The sequence below is a fragment of the Miniopterus natalensis genome, chromosome 15 (genome assembly GCF_054644295.1).
Source record: "Miniopterus natalensis isolate mMinNat1 chromosome 15, mMinNat1.hap1, whole genome shotgun sequence".
NCBI lineage: Eukaryota > Metazoa > Chordata > Mammalia > Chiroptera > Miniopteridae > Miniopterus > Miniopterus natalensis.
Window position 1 is genome coordinate 36,444,779 of NC_142095.1, and position 17,189 is coordinate 36,461,967.

At 40.2% G+C, this 17,189-nt stretch overlaps 1 protein-coding gene across 5 annotated transcripts; it reads right to left on the minus strand.

Moving 5' to 3' along the window:
* Positions 1 to 44: 44 nt before the first annotated feature.
* On the minus strand, positions 45 to 17,014 carry GLT8D1 (glycosyltransferase 8 domain containing 1). 5 transcript variants are annotated; one of them, XM_087825027.1, is made up of 10 exons: positions 16,987 to 17,014; positions 6,994 to 7,047; positions 6,812 to 6,910; positions 4,354 to 4,567; positions 2,920 to 3,037; positions 2,606 to 2,690; positions 2,332 to 2,444; positions 902 to 1,068; positions 703 to 815; positions 45 to 538 (listed from the first exon to the last, which is right to left on the minus strand). In XM_087825027.1, the coding sequence occupies exons 2-10, from the start codon at positions 7,007 to 7,009 to the stop codon at positions 348 to 350; spliced, it is 1,116 nt and encodes a 371-aa protein (XP_087681153.1). In that variant the 5' UTR covers positions 7,010 to 7,047; positions 16,987 to 17,014; the 3' UTR covers positions 45 to 347. The 5 variants fall into 5 exon arrangements, with proteins under 5 accessions (XP_087681153.1, XP_087681151.1, XP_087681152.1 ...); XM_087825025.1 differs by lacking the exon at positions 16,987 to 17,014 and adding an exon at positions 16,600 to 16,617; XM_087825026.1 differs by lacking the exon at positions 16,987 to 17,014 and adding an exon at positions 13,366 to 15,291.
* Positions 17,015 to 17,189: the final 175 nt, after the last annotated feature.

Consider the following 17,189-nt stretch of genomic DNA (forward strand, 5'->3'; position numbering starts at 1 on the left):
GGGTAGAACTCTATTTACCTGGATGCAAAAAATCACATACCTACTGAAAAATGTAGGTTTCACTTTATTTATAGATCAGGCCACAGGTCACAAATTTAAAACCAAGCAGCAGTGTTGAACTAGCTCCACCAGCCATATCAGTCCATTCACCTCTGGTCATTCAGCACTGTAGTAAGCAAACACTTGGTAAGGCAGATGGAGACACACAATCAGGGAAACTGACTGCCAGTGCCATTTGTCCTCTACCCAGTTGAAATGTCCCTTTTTCCATGGGTTGCCACAACTGTTACTTCCCACGCATTATCTTCCAGGATTTCCTGAGAAATGCTTATAGCATAAATTATATTTTACTTTATATTTGAGATCTCCGTATGTCTTCTGATTAGGCTGAATTTGCCTGTTGGGTCAGGAATATACCATTTTTCCCAGACATCAATATATGAAGCCATTCTTCCCCATGGCTTAAAGTGCCCATTCCAGTGGAGTAATTTGGCAGCTTTTACAAACTGGGGTGAATATCGTTTTCCAGCACTGGAGCCTTATATTGAGAGAAAAAGAACCAAATGATTATACTAGTCAGACACAAGACAATGCCACATCAAACTGGAGAAAAAGGAAATGATATATCACATCCCCAAGGATAGTCCTTTAGATACTTAGTTCTTTCTTAGCTTAGGCCTTTTGTTAATTATTTATACTTACCAAGGTGGCGGACATTCCACATTGGGTCAATGGTGGAGTGCTGTTGATAAAATACGATCAACAGAGGAGGTGTTGTGATGCTGCCAGCCAGTGTTCTGCTATACAGTCCCTCTCTTGGGACAGATAACAAATGTAAGCTGTTAGTGAAGAATTGTGAATAGTTCCTGCTGAAATACAGCTAGGGCAGTTTTATACTTACTCTACATTGAGTTTCATCCATTTTTCCAGCTGGTTAGTTATATTCTGTCTTTTCCATTCTGTCAAGTTTGCAACAAAAACTCCAGGATTAAATGAGCAGGTGCTGGCTTTCATAGAAAGTTTGCGGATTCTTTCCTTTTTATAGTCAAGATATCCAATGTAATTGTACTAAAAACACAAATGGGATATATAGTATGTTTACTGTATAGATATATACAGCCATGCACCACTTAATGACAGATATGTTCTGAGAAACACTGTTGGGCAATTTCATTGTGCGAATGTTATGGCGTGTACTTGACAAAAACCTAGATGAGATGGCCTACTACACACCTAGACTGTGTATATAGCCCAATGCTCCCAGGCTTAAGCCTGTACAGCATGTTACTATACAAAACCACCTGACAGTAAATCAAGCACAAAGAGAAAATTATGCAGTCAAGAGACACAGTAGCCCCGGCAGGTGCTTTGGCTATTCGATTTCCCTGGTCGGGCACATGCCCAGGGTTGCTGGCTTGATCCCTGGTAGGGGGCATGCAGGATGCAGCTGGTCAATGTTCTACTCACGTCAATGTTTCCCCTCCCTCCCTGTCTCTCAAAATCAATAGGAATATTAAAAAAAGACACAGTAAACATGAAATGTATGAGGCTGCTGAGGGTGTAAAGGCATACTCTTTCATTAATTTTTAGAAAGAGAAATGTGAGAGCATAGGTTGGCTGCCTCCTGCACACCCCCTACCAGGGATGGAGCCTGCAACCTAGGCATGTGCCCTGACCAGGGAATCAAACTGGCAACCATTCAGTGCACTGAACAACACCCAACCAACAGCCCACCAGCCCAAGCAGCAAACATTTTTATTAGAACGAGTATGATAAATAGTATAGTAAATACATAAGCCAATAATATAGTTGCTTATTATCAAGTATTATGTACTGTTCATAATTGTATATGTTATACTTTTATGTGCACGGTAGGTTTGTTTACGCCAGCATCACCGTGAACACGTAATACATTGTGCTTCAACATTAAGACAACTACAAGCTCACTAGGCAATAGAAAGTTTTCAGCTCCATTATAATCTTATGAGACCACTGTTGGATATGTTGTGAAACAGTTATGCAGCTGTGATTTGACAGTAAAGAGAAGAACTGCTTATTAAAACCTATGACTTAGATTATTAACAGAGGGCTCTACATGTAAAGCAAATAAAAGTGACATTTGGGATTCCAAGTTAGGCAGAATAGGAAACAAAAAATATTAAGTCAGATGGTCAAAGAGAATTAGGTTGTCAAGGCCATGAACCAATGCAGGAAAACAGGCTTGTTTTGCGATGAAATAATTGGGGAATGTAAAATGCAGCAACAAAAAGAAGAGCTCCCTGATTTTGCTGCTTCTCGGGGAGTGTCTACAAGGGCTCTTAAGTAGTTTACCTGGTTCCCTGCTCCACGGATGACAACTTTAGTAGAGGCTGAATCACAATCTTCTGAAAATGCAGCTGCATGTCCTGGCTTCAATGGTGTATTATAGAGGGCAAGAATATCACCTAAAATAGATAAGGTATAAGATTTATATTACAAATTGCCTCAAGATTTCCTATTCCTCCCGCTTCTTCCTAAGATGACCTTTAACAGGATACCATAAATAAGAACCACTACAGCCCACACTCTGGAGAGAACAGCACTGATGAGTGACATTCTTTGGTACCTTGCACAATTACATCATCATCCATATATATGGCCTTCTTTGCACTGGGAACCAAAATAGGCAAGTAGAACCTTGCAAAGGTTAACTGGGGAAGAAAAAAGAGAGGCATTAGCATAGGATTCACCAGTGGCTGTGCATACATTTTATTTACTAGAAACTCACAGAACGCTCTCAGTACCCATGCAGGAGACAGTCAGAGGTCACTTAGAATTGCCCAGGCTTGGTCCCAGGAAACTACTTGCATTGTACCCACAGTTACCCACATATTCAGTCATTTCCTAATACTCCCATATACAAGGATGCATGGAACTCACTGGTTTTATAGATTCCCCCTGGTCAGGATCCTCCTTTACTTTCCCTTCCAAAAGTTTAGTGTCAAAATTCACAATTTTGTACCTGATGCTTTTCAGAGTACTGCTGCTGAGCCAAGACCTAGTGAAAATAAAGTGCCAAAATTTCAGTTTTAAATAATCATGCCCCAAAACCACAGCCTTATCTTTTTGTGTCTTCCAAAGAGAAACCCTAGGAACCAAATAGGAGCTTTCAAGCCTCTCCACTTCTCTGAGCCTTGGTTTCCACATCTCAAGAGAGTATTCCCACCAAAGTCCCTCTCTGAGCCAAGATTTTATGGTAACAGGTACTGCTACCACCAGGTTCACACTGTTGATTACTTTTCTGAAATTACACTATTGTAGAAAAACTGTGTAACTGAGAACATCCCATCACCGTATGGACTAAATACATGGTGAAGAAAATGTGTCAAAGTAGGATGGTAGTGAAAGCTAATTATCAACAGAGCTGAAAATCAGTTAATCACATACATTAATTCACTGTGATGACTAAAAAATTCTTTCACCTGAGTAACATACTGCCGGTAAGAAAAGTTAAGTGTTCCCTAAAGAAGTTTTGCACGTTTTTCCTAGGTCCATTTCGATTCAGCATTTTGTGGATACTTATCTGTGTAGTCTATTTGTTTCTACATTATTTTAGATGGTTTCTGAGTTTTTAAAATATGGAAAAATAATAATTTACATGAAACATGGAGAAAGCCACAAGGACAAATGTTTTAGAACTTTGACAACTATTAATCTGTCAGACAAGTTGTTTTTTGGAGTGAATTTTGTAAACCTTAACTCAAAGCATTTTCAAAGCATGGATGAGGCTGTCCCTCAGATTGGATTTCTTTTATTAATCACTATAATAGTAAAAACCATTTACTGAGTGATTATGTACTAGGTGTATTTTTATATATTTTCTCATTTTCTTGATACAATAATCCTTTAAGTTGGATATTTTCATCCCATATTTATAGATGAGGGTTCCGAAGGATAGTAATGTTCCCCAGTCACTATGGGCCAGAATTTGTATCAGTATCTGTGCTCACTTCATCACACTACCTTGCCATTGCTCTCACATCCCTTCCCACTCTAGACCATATATACTCAGAGTATGTTCATGAGATAAGGAACTTATAACAGGATGTAAATCAACATATTGCTTCCTTCTCTGAGAAAATTTATTACTAAAAAAATACCAGCTTGAATTAACAGTGTACATAGTGACACAACTGATTTACATCTTAGCATAAGTTCCTTAAATTGTTTCTGCTATCTTGGGAACATGCTTATGGTACAATCACATGGAAAAACATGTCGTGCAGTTTATATGCGGTATAATCTCAGTTGTATAGAGGAAATATATACTTATAGAGCATCCTCTAGAAGAATCATCAGCCAACCAGAGCTCACCGGACATGGTCTGCTGTATGATTGAGCGTAACAACGTAGAAAATGACATTGGAGCGAGTGTTGTGCTGAATGCTGTTTATTGCTGCAATGGTCCCCCCGAGCCTATCTTCAGATGCAGCAATGATCACAGGAATCTCCTCTTGTCTCCCATCTACTGCATGATGGGGAGCATTTGGGATAAAGTCTATGGGCTGAAGCCCCACAATTCCTGAATCTGCAAAGAACACACAAGAAAGGTACTCTGAGACAAACAATCTCATGAGGTATTGACACAGAGCACAAGACATGAAAAGAGGTGAGGATTGTCGTGCTTATTTACCTCATTCTTCCCCATTACACTGTGAAGTAGACAGCCCAGAAATTGTGTTTTCCTGTATGTAACCAGGCTTTTGGAAAAGCAGAAGCAGCATTAAAAAAAACTCCAAAAACCCCAGCCTGGTTGGTGTGGCTCAGTGGTTGATCATCATCCCATGAACCAAGAGGTCACTGGTTCGATTCCCGGAGGTCAGGGCACACACCTGGGTTGCAGGCTCAATCCTAGTAGGGGTGTACAGGAGGCAGCCAATCGATGATGTTTCTTTCTCATCCATGTTTCTATCTCTCTATCCCTCTCCGTCCCTCTCTCTAAAATCAATACAAACATTAAAAAAAAAACCACAAAAAAAAACCCCAGGTCGACAAAATTCTGATACACGACTGACAGGAATATAACAGAATCTTTCTAGCAATTTTTGGCAATTTGTATCAAGAGCATTAAACAAGTACATGGCCTTTGACCCAATAATTCCTCTTGCCTTTCAAGGACAAAATCTGAGATACCTAACTAAAAGCCACGATTTTCAGTTGTTAAAACCTAGAAACACAAGTTTTTCAGACCATGAATCATGTACCATAAGTAGGCATGAAATCAATTTAGTGGGTCACAATCAGAATTTGAGTACAAAAACATTTCCTAATTGGAATAGAGCACTGAATTTGAAAATATCAAAGTGCATCCTACACAGCAACTGCACGTATTGTTTTGTAAACCTTTTTGCCTTTTATAATATATCCATTCATCTACTCAAATCATTCATTGAACACTGAGTGCCTACTATGTGCCAGGCAATATCTAGGTACTGGGGTTACAGCCATGAATAAAACAGACAGATGTCTACCATCATGAAAGGCAGACAATCAGCACACACACGTACAGGTGTGTGCTGTATGTAATGCATTTCTTATAGGGATGCCATCAAAAAGTTGCAAAGTCATTGTACCAAAAGATTTTCCTGAGGAAACAAACTGTGGCATTAAAGTTACATATGAAGAGTTTCTACTGTCATGGTGACATACTTAGGATATAATCATGTGGAAAAACATGTCATGTGTGAAGTTTATATATAGTATAATTTCAACTGTATAGAAAAATTATAGAGGAGGGAAAAACTGGGAGGTATTAATCCAAAAATTTAATAATAATTATCTCTAGGCAATGATCATTTATTCAATGACTATTTTTTTGAGCACCTCCTACATACCAGCCATCACCCAGAGACACGGGAGATAAAGCAGTACACAAAATGCTCTCATGGAGCTTGAGTGCTACTTTCTTTTTTATAAAAGTTCCCACCAGGAGTAGGTATTACTTTACGTACATATAGGGTAGGTAAAAGTAGGTTTACAGTTCATATGAAAAATAATACAATAATAAATGAGAATAAACTGTTTCATGTACTCACAACTGTAACCCTACTTTTGCCCACCCCATATATATGTATACATACAAATACACACATATGCATATACATGCTGTCAGAGCACTCAGGAAAGCTATTAGTTTTTTCTTGCTCTGATCAACTATGGTGTGTGGCAATCCAAAAATGATTTTTAACAAACATTCTGAAGCCTCAAATATCCTTCAATACCAAGGCAGAGCAATATGAACAAATAATTTTAAATATCTAGCAATGGCATTATATAATAAATTGATTTTTAAAATCAGTTGACAGGACTTTATGGTTTTGTTTTACCACTAGAGTCCTGCTGATATAGTTCCACAGGTTACAGGAAAGTAACAGGTGAAGGAAAGTAACCAGACTGACACTCTAGTGTGCAGAGCAGGCATCAACCACCAATGAAAACTGTCCCCACATTCTGAAGCCCTGCTCTGCTGAAATGTGCGCAAAGGGCAGCAGCCCACAAAGGCTCCTCTCTGGCCTCTGATTTGGTGAATGATTTTCTGTCAGATCAAACTCTTAGGAAACAACTGCACAGAAGGAAGAAGAGGAGGGAAGGGAAGGCTGCAAAGAGTGCAGTGAGTACCACCATGCCTTATCCCAGAGCCTTTAGGAGCTTCTGTAAGGCCAAGAAGAAAGGTTTTTTTGTGTGTTTTTTACCCCTTTAACCTACTGATATAACTTAGGATGTGGGACACAGGGAACTCCAGGTCCTCAACAGATGCCAAGGGTTCCCATACCTGAAACCTCATTCCTTAGCAAACTGCTCAGGCCGAGGAAGTTATGGTGCAAAACCAGTAAGAAGAAAACAACAGCCAGGACCAGGATGACGATGTTTACTGAAACACAGAGGGGAAAGCCTGCATTACATCTCTTTACCTTTTGACAAGGAATAAAAACATAAATTGTAGAAAGAGCTTACCTTTACGGAATGACATCTTTCTCTTCTGTCTTACATAAATATTAGTTATTAATCCTACAAAACAAAAAGAAGCCCCCAAAGTCAGCAGGTACATAAGAATGGCTATCAAAATGCCTAAATACTTTTATTGAGGTAGAAATAAGTGTATACATTCTGCTAGAAATTCATTTTGAATGAACAGTTTCCAAGAACTCAATTTGGGATCTGAATTTCTTATGCTAGTCATAATAAAATACTTCCAAATAACTTTGAAAAATAAGATAACCATGTACATTATATGCCTTTAGATGAAAAGCAAAAGAAATTCTACCAAGGGGACTACCTGGGGTCTAACCACTATGGAAAGTATAGTATGAATTTCTACTTAAAATTCCTTGTTAAATTAGACAGGGATTCAGTTGTCTATAATAAAGTAACCCAAGCTTCATTGGTACAAAACATCCTTGTTTTGAATTGTATCTCATTTACCTTTAACTGGAATTAAAGAAAAGGGGGGGGGGGAGAACATTTTTCACATGCATTTAAAACTATTGCAAGAAAAAATACTATAGCAGAGAACCATAACAAAAATTCACAAAATTCAATTTTGCTATCAAAAGTTTACAGTGCAAAAAAACAAACCCAAAACAACAAAAGTTTATAGAGTATAGCTATTCTTAAAAAATTAAAATCTGCCAAAAGAAAATATTAGCTTCTTCCCTGTGGCTTATGCTCTCCAGCTCGTCTCATGCCTTCACTTTTTCAAAACAAATAATCAATGGAAACAAAACTGTAGGTGGTACTAAATTATTTTTTCTCATATATTATTTATATCTATATCATCTCTTTTTTATACAAAGATATGCAGTAACATTTTGAGAGGTAAGCACTTAGGTGATTATTATTTTTCAAAACAATTGTAGTTCTTGAATTTTTATAAAGGTGAACAAGTATAATTTACACCAAAATAAGCTCTTCAAAAAATGCAACATAAAATGGTCATGTAAAAGGTACAATTCAAAGTCCAAATTATAATGATAAAATCAGCATTAATGGTATCTATGTTATTTTAATTATTATTAATCATGGATAATGTGAAAATGATATGGAAAACAGCATATCCTAAGCTATGCTTGAAGCAGAAATTTAATGATTTTACCATAATATGTTATCAATTATTTGTTGATATCTTACATTCGATTCATTTGGAAGACAGCTAAGAATTAGAAACTTGGAAAAAGAAACTTCAGCTTATCCAAGTAGTTTTCAGAAGTCCATGCATTAACGTCAAAGATTTTTGCTACTCATGATCATTCTGTATTTTTTTAAAAGTCTTTATTGTTGAAAGTATTACAGATGTCCCCTTTTTCCTCCCCATTGATCCCCTCCATCCCACATCCACACCACCCCCAAGCCTTCCACATACCAATGTCTGTTTCCACAGGTTATGCAAACATATTGCTATGAGAGATGTCTGAGGTTTTGCTGCCTACGTTTTCTTATAGGATTTTTATGGTTTCATCTCTTACATTTAAGTCTTTTATCCATTTTGAGTTTATTTTTGTGTATGGTGCAAGTTGGTGGTCTAGTTTCATTTTTTTGCATGTACCTGTCCAATTTTCCCAACACCATTTATAGACGAGACTGTCTTTACTCCATGATGTGTTCTCGCCTCCTTGCTCAAATATTGACCATAATGACGTGGGTCGATTTCTGGGTTCTCTGTCCTGTTTGACCGATCTATATGTCTGTTCTTGTGCCAGTACCAGGCAGTTTTGATTACAGCTTTGTTGTATAACTTGATATCTGGTATTGTGATCCCTCCAACTTTGTTCTTATTTCTCAGGATTGCCGTGGTTATTTGGGGTCTTTTTTGGTTCCATATAAATTTTCAAAGAGTTTGTTCTAGATCTCTGAAATATGCTGTTGGTATTTTAATAGGGATTGCATTGAATTTGTAGATTGCTTTGGGTAGTATGGACATTTTAATGTTAATTCTTCCAATCGGTGAACACGGTATATTCTTCCACTTGTTTATATTTTCTTCTCCCTCTTATTGCAGTGCCCTATAGTTTTCCAAGTATAGGTCTTTTACCTTAGTTAAATTTATTCCTATGTATCTAAACTTTTTTGTTGCAAGGTAAGTGGGATTGGTTTTTTAGTTTCTCTTTCTGAGAGTACATTATTGGTGTATAAAAATGCCATCAATTTCTGGGTGTTAATTTTTAATCCTGCTACCTTGCCAAATTTATTAGTTAAACCTAGTAGTTTTTTTGGTGGAGTCTTTAGGGTTCTCTATGTACAATATCATGTTATCTCCAAATAATGAGTTTTACTTCGTCCTTTCCAATTTGGATGCCTTTTGTTTTCTTCTTGTCTGATTGCTGTGGCTAGGACTTCCAGGACTATGTTGAATAAGAGTGGTGAAAGTAGACACCCATCTCATTCCTGTTCTTAGGTGAAATGCTTTTAGTTTTTGCCCATTGAGTATGATGTTGGCCATAGGCTTGTCATATATGGCCTTTATTATGTTGAGGTATGATCCCTCTATTCCCACTTTGCTGAGAGTTTTTATCAAAAATGGGTGTTGGATTTTATCAAATGCTTTTTCTGAATCTATTGATATGATCATGTGATTTTTGTTTTTCAATTTGTTTATGTGATGTATCACGTTTATTAATTTTCAAATATTGTACCAGCCTTGCATCCCTGGAATAAGTCCCACTCGGTCATGGTGTATGATCTCTTTAATATATTACTGGAAATGATTTGCTAATGTTTTGTTGAGGATTTTGGCATCTATGTTCATCAGGGATATTGGCCTGTAATTCTCTTTCTTTGTAGTGTCTTTTGGAATTAGGCTAATGCTAGCCTCACAAAAAGAGCTTGGAAGTGTTCCTTCCTCTTGGATTTTTTGGAATAGTTTGAGGAGGGTAGGTGTTAGTTCTTCTTTGAATATTTGGTAAAACTCCCCTGTGAAGCCATTGGGGCCAGGGCTTTTGTGTACTGGGAGCCCTCTGATTGCTGCTTTGACTTCATCAGCAGTTATGGGCCTATTCAGGTTTTCTAACTCTTCCTGATTTGAGTTTTGGAAGGTTGTATTTTTCTAGGAATTTGTCCATTTCATTCAGGTTGTCCAGCTTTGTGACGGATAGTTGTTCATAGTATTTTCTTACAATCCTTTGTATTTCTGTTGGGTCAGTTGTTACTTCACCTCTTCCATTTCTGATTTTGTTCATTTGGGCCCTCGCTGTTTCTTGATGAGTCTGGCTAAAGGTTCACCAATCTTGTTTATCTTTTCAAAGAACCAGCTCTTGGTTTCATTGATCTTTTGTATTGTCTTTTTTAGTCTCTATGTCATTTATTTCTGCTCTGATCTTTATTATTTCCTTCCTTCTACTTACTTCAGGCTTTTCTTGTTCTCTTTCTAAGTTTTTGAGTTGTAGGGTTAGAGAGTCTATTAGAAGTTTTTCTTCTTTTCTAAGGCAGGCTTGTAGTGCTATGAACTTCCCTCTCAGGACTGCTTTCATTGTGTCCCATAGATTTGGAGTTGTTGTGTGTTCATTTTCATTTGTTTCCAGGAAGTTTTTGCTTTCTTTATTTCTTTGGTAACCCATTCATTGTTTAAAAACATGCTATTTCGCCTCCATGTGTTTGAATGTTTTTTAGTGTTTTTATTGTAGTTGATTTCTAATTTCATGCCATTGTGGTCCAAGATGCTTGATACAATTTCAATCTTCTTGAACTTGTAAAGCCTTGTTTTGTGTCCTAACATGTGGTCTATCTTTGAGAATGTCCCGTATGCACTTGAGAAGAATGTATATTCTGCAGCTTTGGGGTGGAATGTTCTGTGTCAATTAAATCCATCTGATCTAGTGTGTCATTTAGGGTCACTATTTCCTTGTTTATTTTTTGTCTGTAAGACCTATCCAGTGAAGTCAGTGGGGTGTTCAAGTCCCCTAGTAAGACTGTATTGCTGTCTGTCTCTCCCTTAAAGTCCTCTAAAATTTTTTAAATAAATTTAGGTGCTCCTATACTGGGTGCATATGTTTATCAGGGTTATATCCTCTTGTTGGATCTATCCCTTTAGTATTATGTAATGACCTTTCTTGTCTCACGTTATGGTCATTTTGAAATCTATTTTGTCCGATATGAGTACTGCTACCCCAGCTTTTTTTTCATTTCCATTTGCATGGAGAATTTTTTCCCATCCTTTCACTCTCATCCTGTGTGAGTCTTTTGTTTTGAGATGGGTCTCTTGTAGACAGCATATATTTGAGTCATGTTTCCTTATCCATTCAGCAACCCTATATCTTCTTATTGGGGCATTTAATCCATTTACACTTAAGGTTACCATTGATAGATACTTACCTATTGCCATTTTAATTCATTATGCCTATGTTTCTCTCTCTATTTCTACTTCTAATTACAGTAGTTCCTTTAACATTTCCCGCAATGCTGGTTTGGTAATGATAAACTCCTTTAGCCTTGTCTGGGAAGTTATTTATTTCACCATCTATCTTGAATAATAGTCTTGCTGGATAGAGTAGTCTTGGTTTCAGATCCTTGTTTTGCATTACCTTGAATACTTCATGCCATTCCCTTCTGGCCTATAGAGTTTCTGATAAGTCAGCTGACAGTCTTATGAAAGCTCCTTTGTGGGTAACAGATTGCTTTTCTCTAGCTGCCTTTAAGATTTTTTGTCTTGCCTGGCCGGGCATGGCTCAGTGGTTGAGCTTGAGTCAACCTAGGATCCAGGCGATTGGGGTTCGATTCCCGGTCAGGGCACATGCCCGGGTTGCGGGCTCAATCAGTGACTCTCTCATCATTGATGTTTCTGTCTCTCTCTCCCTCTCCTTTCCTCTCTCTGCAATCAATAAAGATATATTTAAAAAAAAAAAAAAGATTTTTTGTCTTGAATTCTTGGCATTTTAACTATGATGTGTCTGGGCGTAGGCCGCTTTGGATTCTTCTTGCTTAACACTCTCTGTGCCTCCTTAACTTGTGTGACTTTTTCCTTCACCAGGTTAGGGAAGTTTTCTGCCATTATTTCTTCAAACAGGTTCTCTAACCCTTGCCAGAAGAGGTCGTACTTTTGACCAGAAAAGTACAACCTCTTCTGGCACTCTTATAATAGGAATATTGTTACGTTTCATATTGTCCCACAGTTCCCTTAGATTGTCCTCCTGATTTTTAATTGTTTTTTCTTTTTGGATCTGAGTGATTTTTTTCTACTGTCTTCTAATTCGCTGATCTGATCCTCATCTTCCTCTAATCTGTTGTTTATTCCTTCCAATGTATTCTTTATTTCTGCTATGTCATTCTTAATTTCCTTCACAGTTCCCATATCTTTTTTCATGCTGTTGAGCATCCTTACAATCAGTATTCTGAACTCTATATCTGATAGATTGCTTATCTCCATTTCATTTAGCTCTATTTTTGGAGATTTCTCTTGTTCTTTCATTTGGGGATTTTTTGTCTCCCCACTTTGGCTGCCTGTTTGGGTTTGTTTCTATGTATTAAGTAGATATGCTAGGACTCTCAGTCTTTTTGGAGGGTCTCTGGTGCAGGCCAATGTCAGACGCAATTTGTGACTGGCTTTGAGTACCCTGTTTGGAGCTATCAGCAACCCTCAGCTTGAGGTCTCCTCTGCTGGGGCTGGGGGCTGGGTGTGGTTGGATAGGACCAAGATGCATACCAAAGTCTCCTTTTCCAAGGCCAGGGTCCAGAAGCAGATCAGGCAAAGACTCAAAGCACTCTAAGATTTGCCTCTGCCTGCAGGCTGATTAATCTGATTCTCTTAATGAGCCTCAGACTGTACAAACTCCTCCAGGCTGGGCCAGAGGTTTTCCAGCAGGGTGGGGCAAATACTCACCCCCCCTGCCCCTGCAGGCAAAAGCAGCAAAAAAAGTCTGCCTGAGAAAGATGTCCTCTGCAGTATGGGGGAATGATTCGGCACAGGAATCCAGATGAGTGCCTCCTGGTCTCAATCTCCAGAGCCCACAACCCTAGATTCTCCTCACACAGTTCCAGTCCACTCTGCCCTCCCTCTGCTGGGGCCCAAGGTGAGTGGCTGCACATGAAACTTTGTGCATTGGCTCTTTAAGAGGGTGCCTGCATTTCCAGCCATCTCCCCCTGGCCGACAGAAACCCAGCTGCTTTTCACAACCAGATGTTATGTGGGTACCTCTCTCAGTTCTGGTACTCCTGGCTGGGAAGCCCAGGCTGGGATTTAGGCTCCAGAGTCCTCAGTGGGAACCTCCACAGCTGAGATATCCCTCCAGACTTTCAGCTGCTGCCTGTGGGAGCCCAGCCAGCCGTCTCGCACCTCTGCACTTCCTACCAGTCTCTATGTGGTCTCTACTTTTCCTCCTTGGTTATGAGGGTGCTCACCAGCTCATCTTCAGTTGCAGTTGATTATTCAGGATGGTTTTTCTGTTTTAGCTGTAATTCCAGTTTGTTTCCGGGAGAGTCAGTGTAGCTTCCACTCAGTGTGCCGCCATCTTTAATCTGTCAGGTGGTACTAAATTAAACAATTAGATTTCTACAACAATGTCTGGGTAATACTTCCTTAAAAACAAATTTTAAAGAACTGGGATATTGTGATCCTACGTTTGAGAGTTTTACCCTTTTCTATTTTATCTTCTCCCATCTGAGTACCTAATACTTACAAAAGGTTATTAATTTTACAAAGCATTTTTTAATATAGCATATTTCTAAAATCCAAGTAAGTTTGAACTAATTACACCTTAAGTAAAGTGTACGCATATCAGGCATTTGATTTCTCAAGGCCTTTGAAAACAGGAGAAATATCTTGAAAGATGGTTTAAAAAACAGGATCACAGGCTAGATTACAAATTTGGGAGAAAATAATTCAGACTCTCTAAGAACAATCTAAAATACTCTGTGTCTTTCCTTTCCTTCTAGGGACGCACATGTAAAGTACATCATATCAATGAAGTTCCTCTCTAAAGAATACACATAACTATATACCATAAGCCATGAGCTGCTCAGACAAAGCTTGGAACCAAATTCCACCAAGATTATCTCACTCAAATAAGTCTCATTTAGTTAATGGTACAAGGGACAGTGTTTTAGCTCAACAATGTCCAGTAACAGTTACTTACAGGCAGTATGTGAATCGAAAGGCATATGTATTTGTGCTATCCCAGTTAGCTAGACACAAGAAAAACACAATCCTGTCGGATATTTGATGTACTTAAGTAGATTAGCATGATGGAAACCACTTGCTCCTAAAACTCTTCCACAGTTATCTATATGAAAAATGCCCATTATTATGGAGTATGTCTGACCCATGGTTCCTGACCCATAGTTCATTCTCAAAACAAAACCGCATGTAGACCCTGAAATGTGTAATAATGGCTTATATTTTTGTTAAAAGTACACAACAGTATACAATTTGATCAGCAATATTCAAATTGCTCACTATGGAAATTAATATTTTTTGTTTAGAAATTTAAAAATCTTTACATTCCCAATTTACTCACAAAACACATATACTCACCCAGGGCAGGGCCCCCAAAAATATGAGTAAAAAAACCCTGGGGGAAAGAAGACTTTAAAAAAAAAAAGTTTTTTTAAAAATATATCTTTATTGATTTCAGAGAGAGGAAGGGAGAGGGGGAGACAGAGAGAAGCATCGATGATGAGTCATTGATCAGCTGCCTCCTGCATACCCCCTCCTGGGGAGAGAGCCCGAAACCCAGGTATGTCCCCTGACTGGGAATTGAACAGCAGTTTCCTGGATCATAGGTCAATGCTCAAGCACTGAGCCACATTGGCCGGGTGAAGACTTTTTTTTGAATCCCCACCTGAGGATATGGTCTTTTTTTTAATCCTCATTGGAGTATATTTTTTCCATTGCTTTTCAGAGAGAGTGGAAGGGGGAGAGAGAGAAACAGTGATGTGAGAGAGACACATCGATTAGTTGCCTCCTGCACACACTCCAACCAGGACGGGAGATCAAGCCTGCAACCGAGGTATCAAACCCGAGACCCTTCAGTCTGAGGGCCAACGCTCTAACCATGGGCCAAACCAGCTAGGGCAAGATGTTCGTATTGATTTCTGAGCGAGAGGAAGGGAGAGAGAGAGAGAAACATCAATGTGAGAGAAACATCAACCAGTTGCCTTCTGTGCAGGATCAAACCGGCAACCTGGGTATATATATGCCCTGACAGAATCAAACCCGTGATCTTTTGGCGTACAGGGGACGACGCTCCAGCCAACTAAGCCACACTAGCCAGGGAAGACATTTTTTTAAACTTGCTAGTTACCTGCACTAGTACTCACATTCAGCAACTGTGCTCACCTTTTCTGCTTTCCCTCATTACTATGTATGACTATACATGAATGGCCATTCCACTGATGCTCTATTACCTACCCTACAATTGCATCCTTGGTGCAGCATCAGCATATTCTTTCCTCTCTGCTGGATGACACCCACCAGCATATTATCATGCTCAAGTATCTTCCACTTAATAAAAAGGGGAAAAAAGACACCACTCCCTCACCCCAGTTGACCCACAAATCCATTTCTCTGCATCCCCTCACTGTAAAACCTTGAAGGGATTTAAAGTCTCTAGCTCCACTTCCTCTTGTTCTCTCTTTAGTCTCCTCCACCCAGATTTCTATCCCTACTGCTCCATTCAAACTGGTCTTGTCAAAGTCACCAAAGACCACGGTCATTTTTCTGTCCTCCTCCTATCCCATCAGGGAAGTTCACCACCTTTATGAAATTTCATTTGTTTATTTCTGTCTTCCTTGACTATTAGGTAAGTTCTAAGAGAAAAGGGACCCCACTGAAAAGTTTTTACTGATGTATCCTCTCCATCTAAAACCACACGTGGCAATTTGGAGAAGGCATGTAATACTTGAATGACCAAGCTTGCTAACCTAGGAGGAGCAGGAAGGCTGGTTCTCAGCTCAGGTAGGGAACACGATCTTTTATGATAATCATGAAAACAAATTCCACCGTAAGAAAGGGCATGGATTCCCATGGAGCTCTCTCTCAGATGGAGCCTGTCAGGCAATTTCCTTTTCCCATCTTATCTGTATAGCTCAAATACCATAAAGGCTCTATAGCTGCCACCCTGTGAAGTTCATTTAAAAGAGGTATAACACAGAGGAACATGTCTATTTCTACATGCGAACAAAAAGTCAATTTAGTGTCTGCCAGGCTGAAAGGTGGGTCGGCACTAAGGAAATTCATCCACTTTCTCCCACCTCTTCATCAGGCCAGGTCCTACTTAGCTTGCAGGAGTCAAAGGAGCCCCCAAACCCTAACTTCAGCTGCACATCCCCTACCTCTGAGCCTCCCTACCTCTGAGTAAATGCTGCTGTCTCCCTGGACACACTCTGGTTCTAGAAAGCAAGGGCCTCGTATTGGTCAGCCATATCGTTGGCCCACTGCCTAGCATAAAAAAAGATGCCATGGATGTTTGCTGACTGCATGAGTGAGGGGGCAGCCGCCACACACCAACCTGCCTTGGGGGCGCCCAGAATCGCACCGTCCGTGACCCTAACGTGTAACATTGACCCAGAGAGCCGGCTGAGACGCGCGGGCCCGGGTTCTCCAGAACGGTTTCTCTCCGAAACATGGGCACCCACCTCGCTCAGAGTAACAGGAGAGGGGCCTATGCATTTGAAACAGACACCAGTCCTGAGAGGCAGAGAGAACCCTAGGCTGGTCTCTCCTGGGAGGGCCAGTGAAGTCAATGAACCTGCCGGAAGGCCAACTTGGAGACTCCGGGGTTGGGGGTCTCTTCACACCGGTGCAAGGCACAGCGAAGGACCTGGTCCCCTCTCCGAGGGGATTTCTTTTCTCTCGACGAGATCACCGGGGGTAGTCTCTTCTAAATTCTAGGGATCAATAGGGCCCCCCTTACGCTTAGAGGTGACGGGGGCTGTGACGCTCCCAGAGTTCCCCTCAGGCCCGGAGAAAGGCTCCGGGTTCGCGCAAGCCGTTACCCTTCGGATGCTCGCGGGCCCCCTTACCTGCAGCCGGAGGAGGAGGAGCCGCCGCCCGCGCCCCGGCCCGCCCCGCCAGCTCAGCGCTCGCGCCGCAGGCCCCGGGGCCCAGTCCGCCGCCGGGCCGCCCGCGTTCTCAGCACTCCGCACCGAGTCTCTCCACCCGCTTGCTCCCTGGCCACCGCACTTTTTCTCAAGCTCCAGCCCGCCCGCCGCATCGACAGCGAGAT

What these genes read in the sequence shown, in the direction of transcription:
- GLT8D1 (XM_016210226.2), bottom strand. Translation starts at nt 7,087, where the DNA reads ATGTACCTGCTGACTTTGGGGGCTTCTTTTTGTTTTGTAGGATTAATA. An exon ending in CATACAGCAGACCATGTCCG is followed by an intron (nt 3,038 to 4,353) that starts GTGAGCTCTGGT and finishes TATTTTCACTAG; the next exon opens with GTCTTGGCTCAGCAGCAGTA. An exon ending in TGATGATGTAATTGTGCAAG is followed by an intron (nt 2,445 to 2,605) that starts GTACCAAAGAAT and finishes TATCTATTTTAG; the next exon opens with GTGATATTCTTGCCCTCTAT.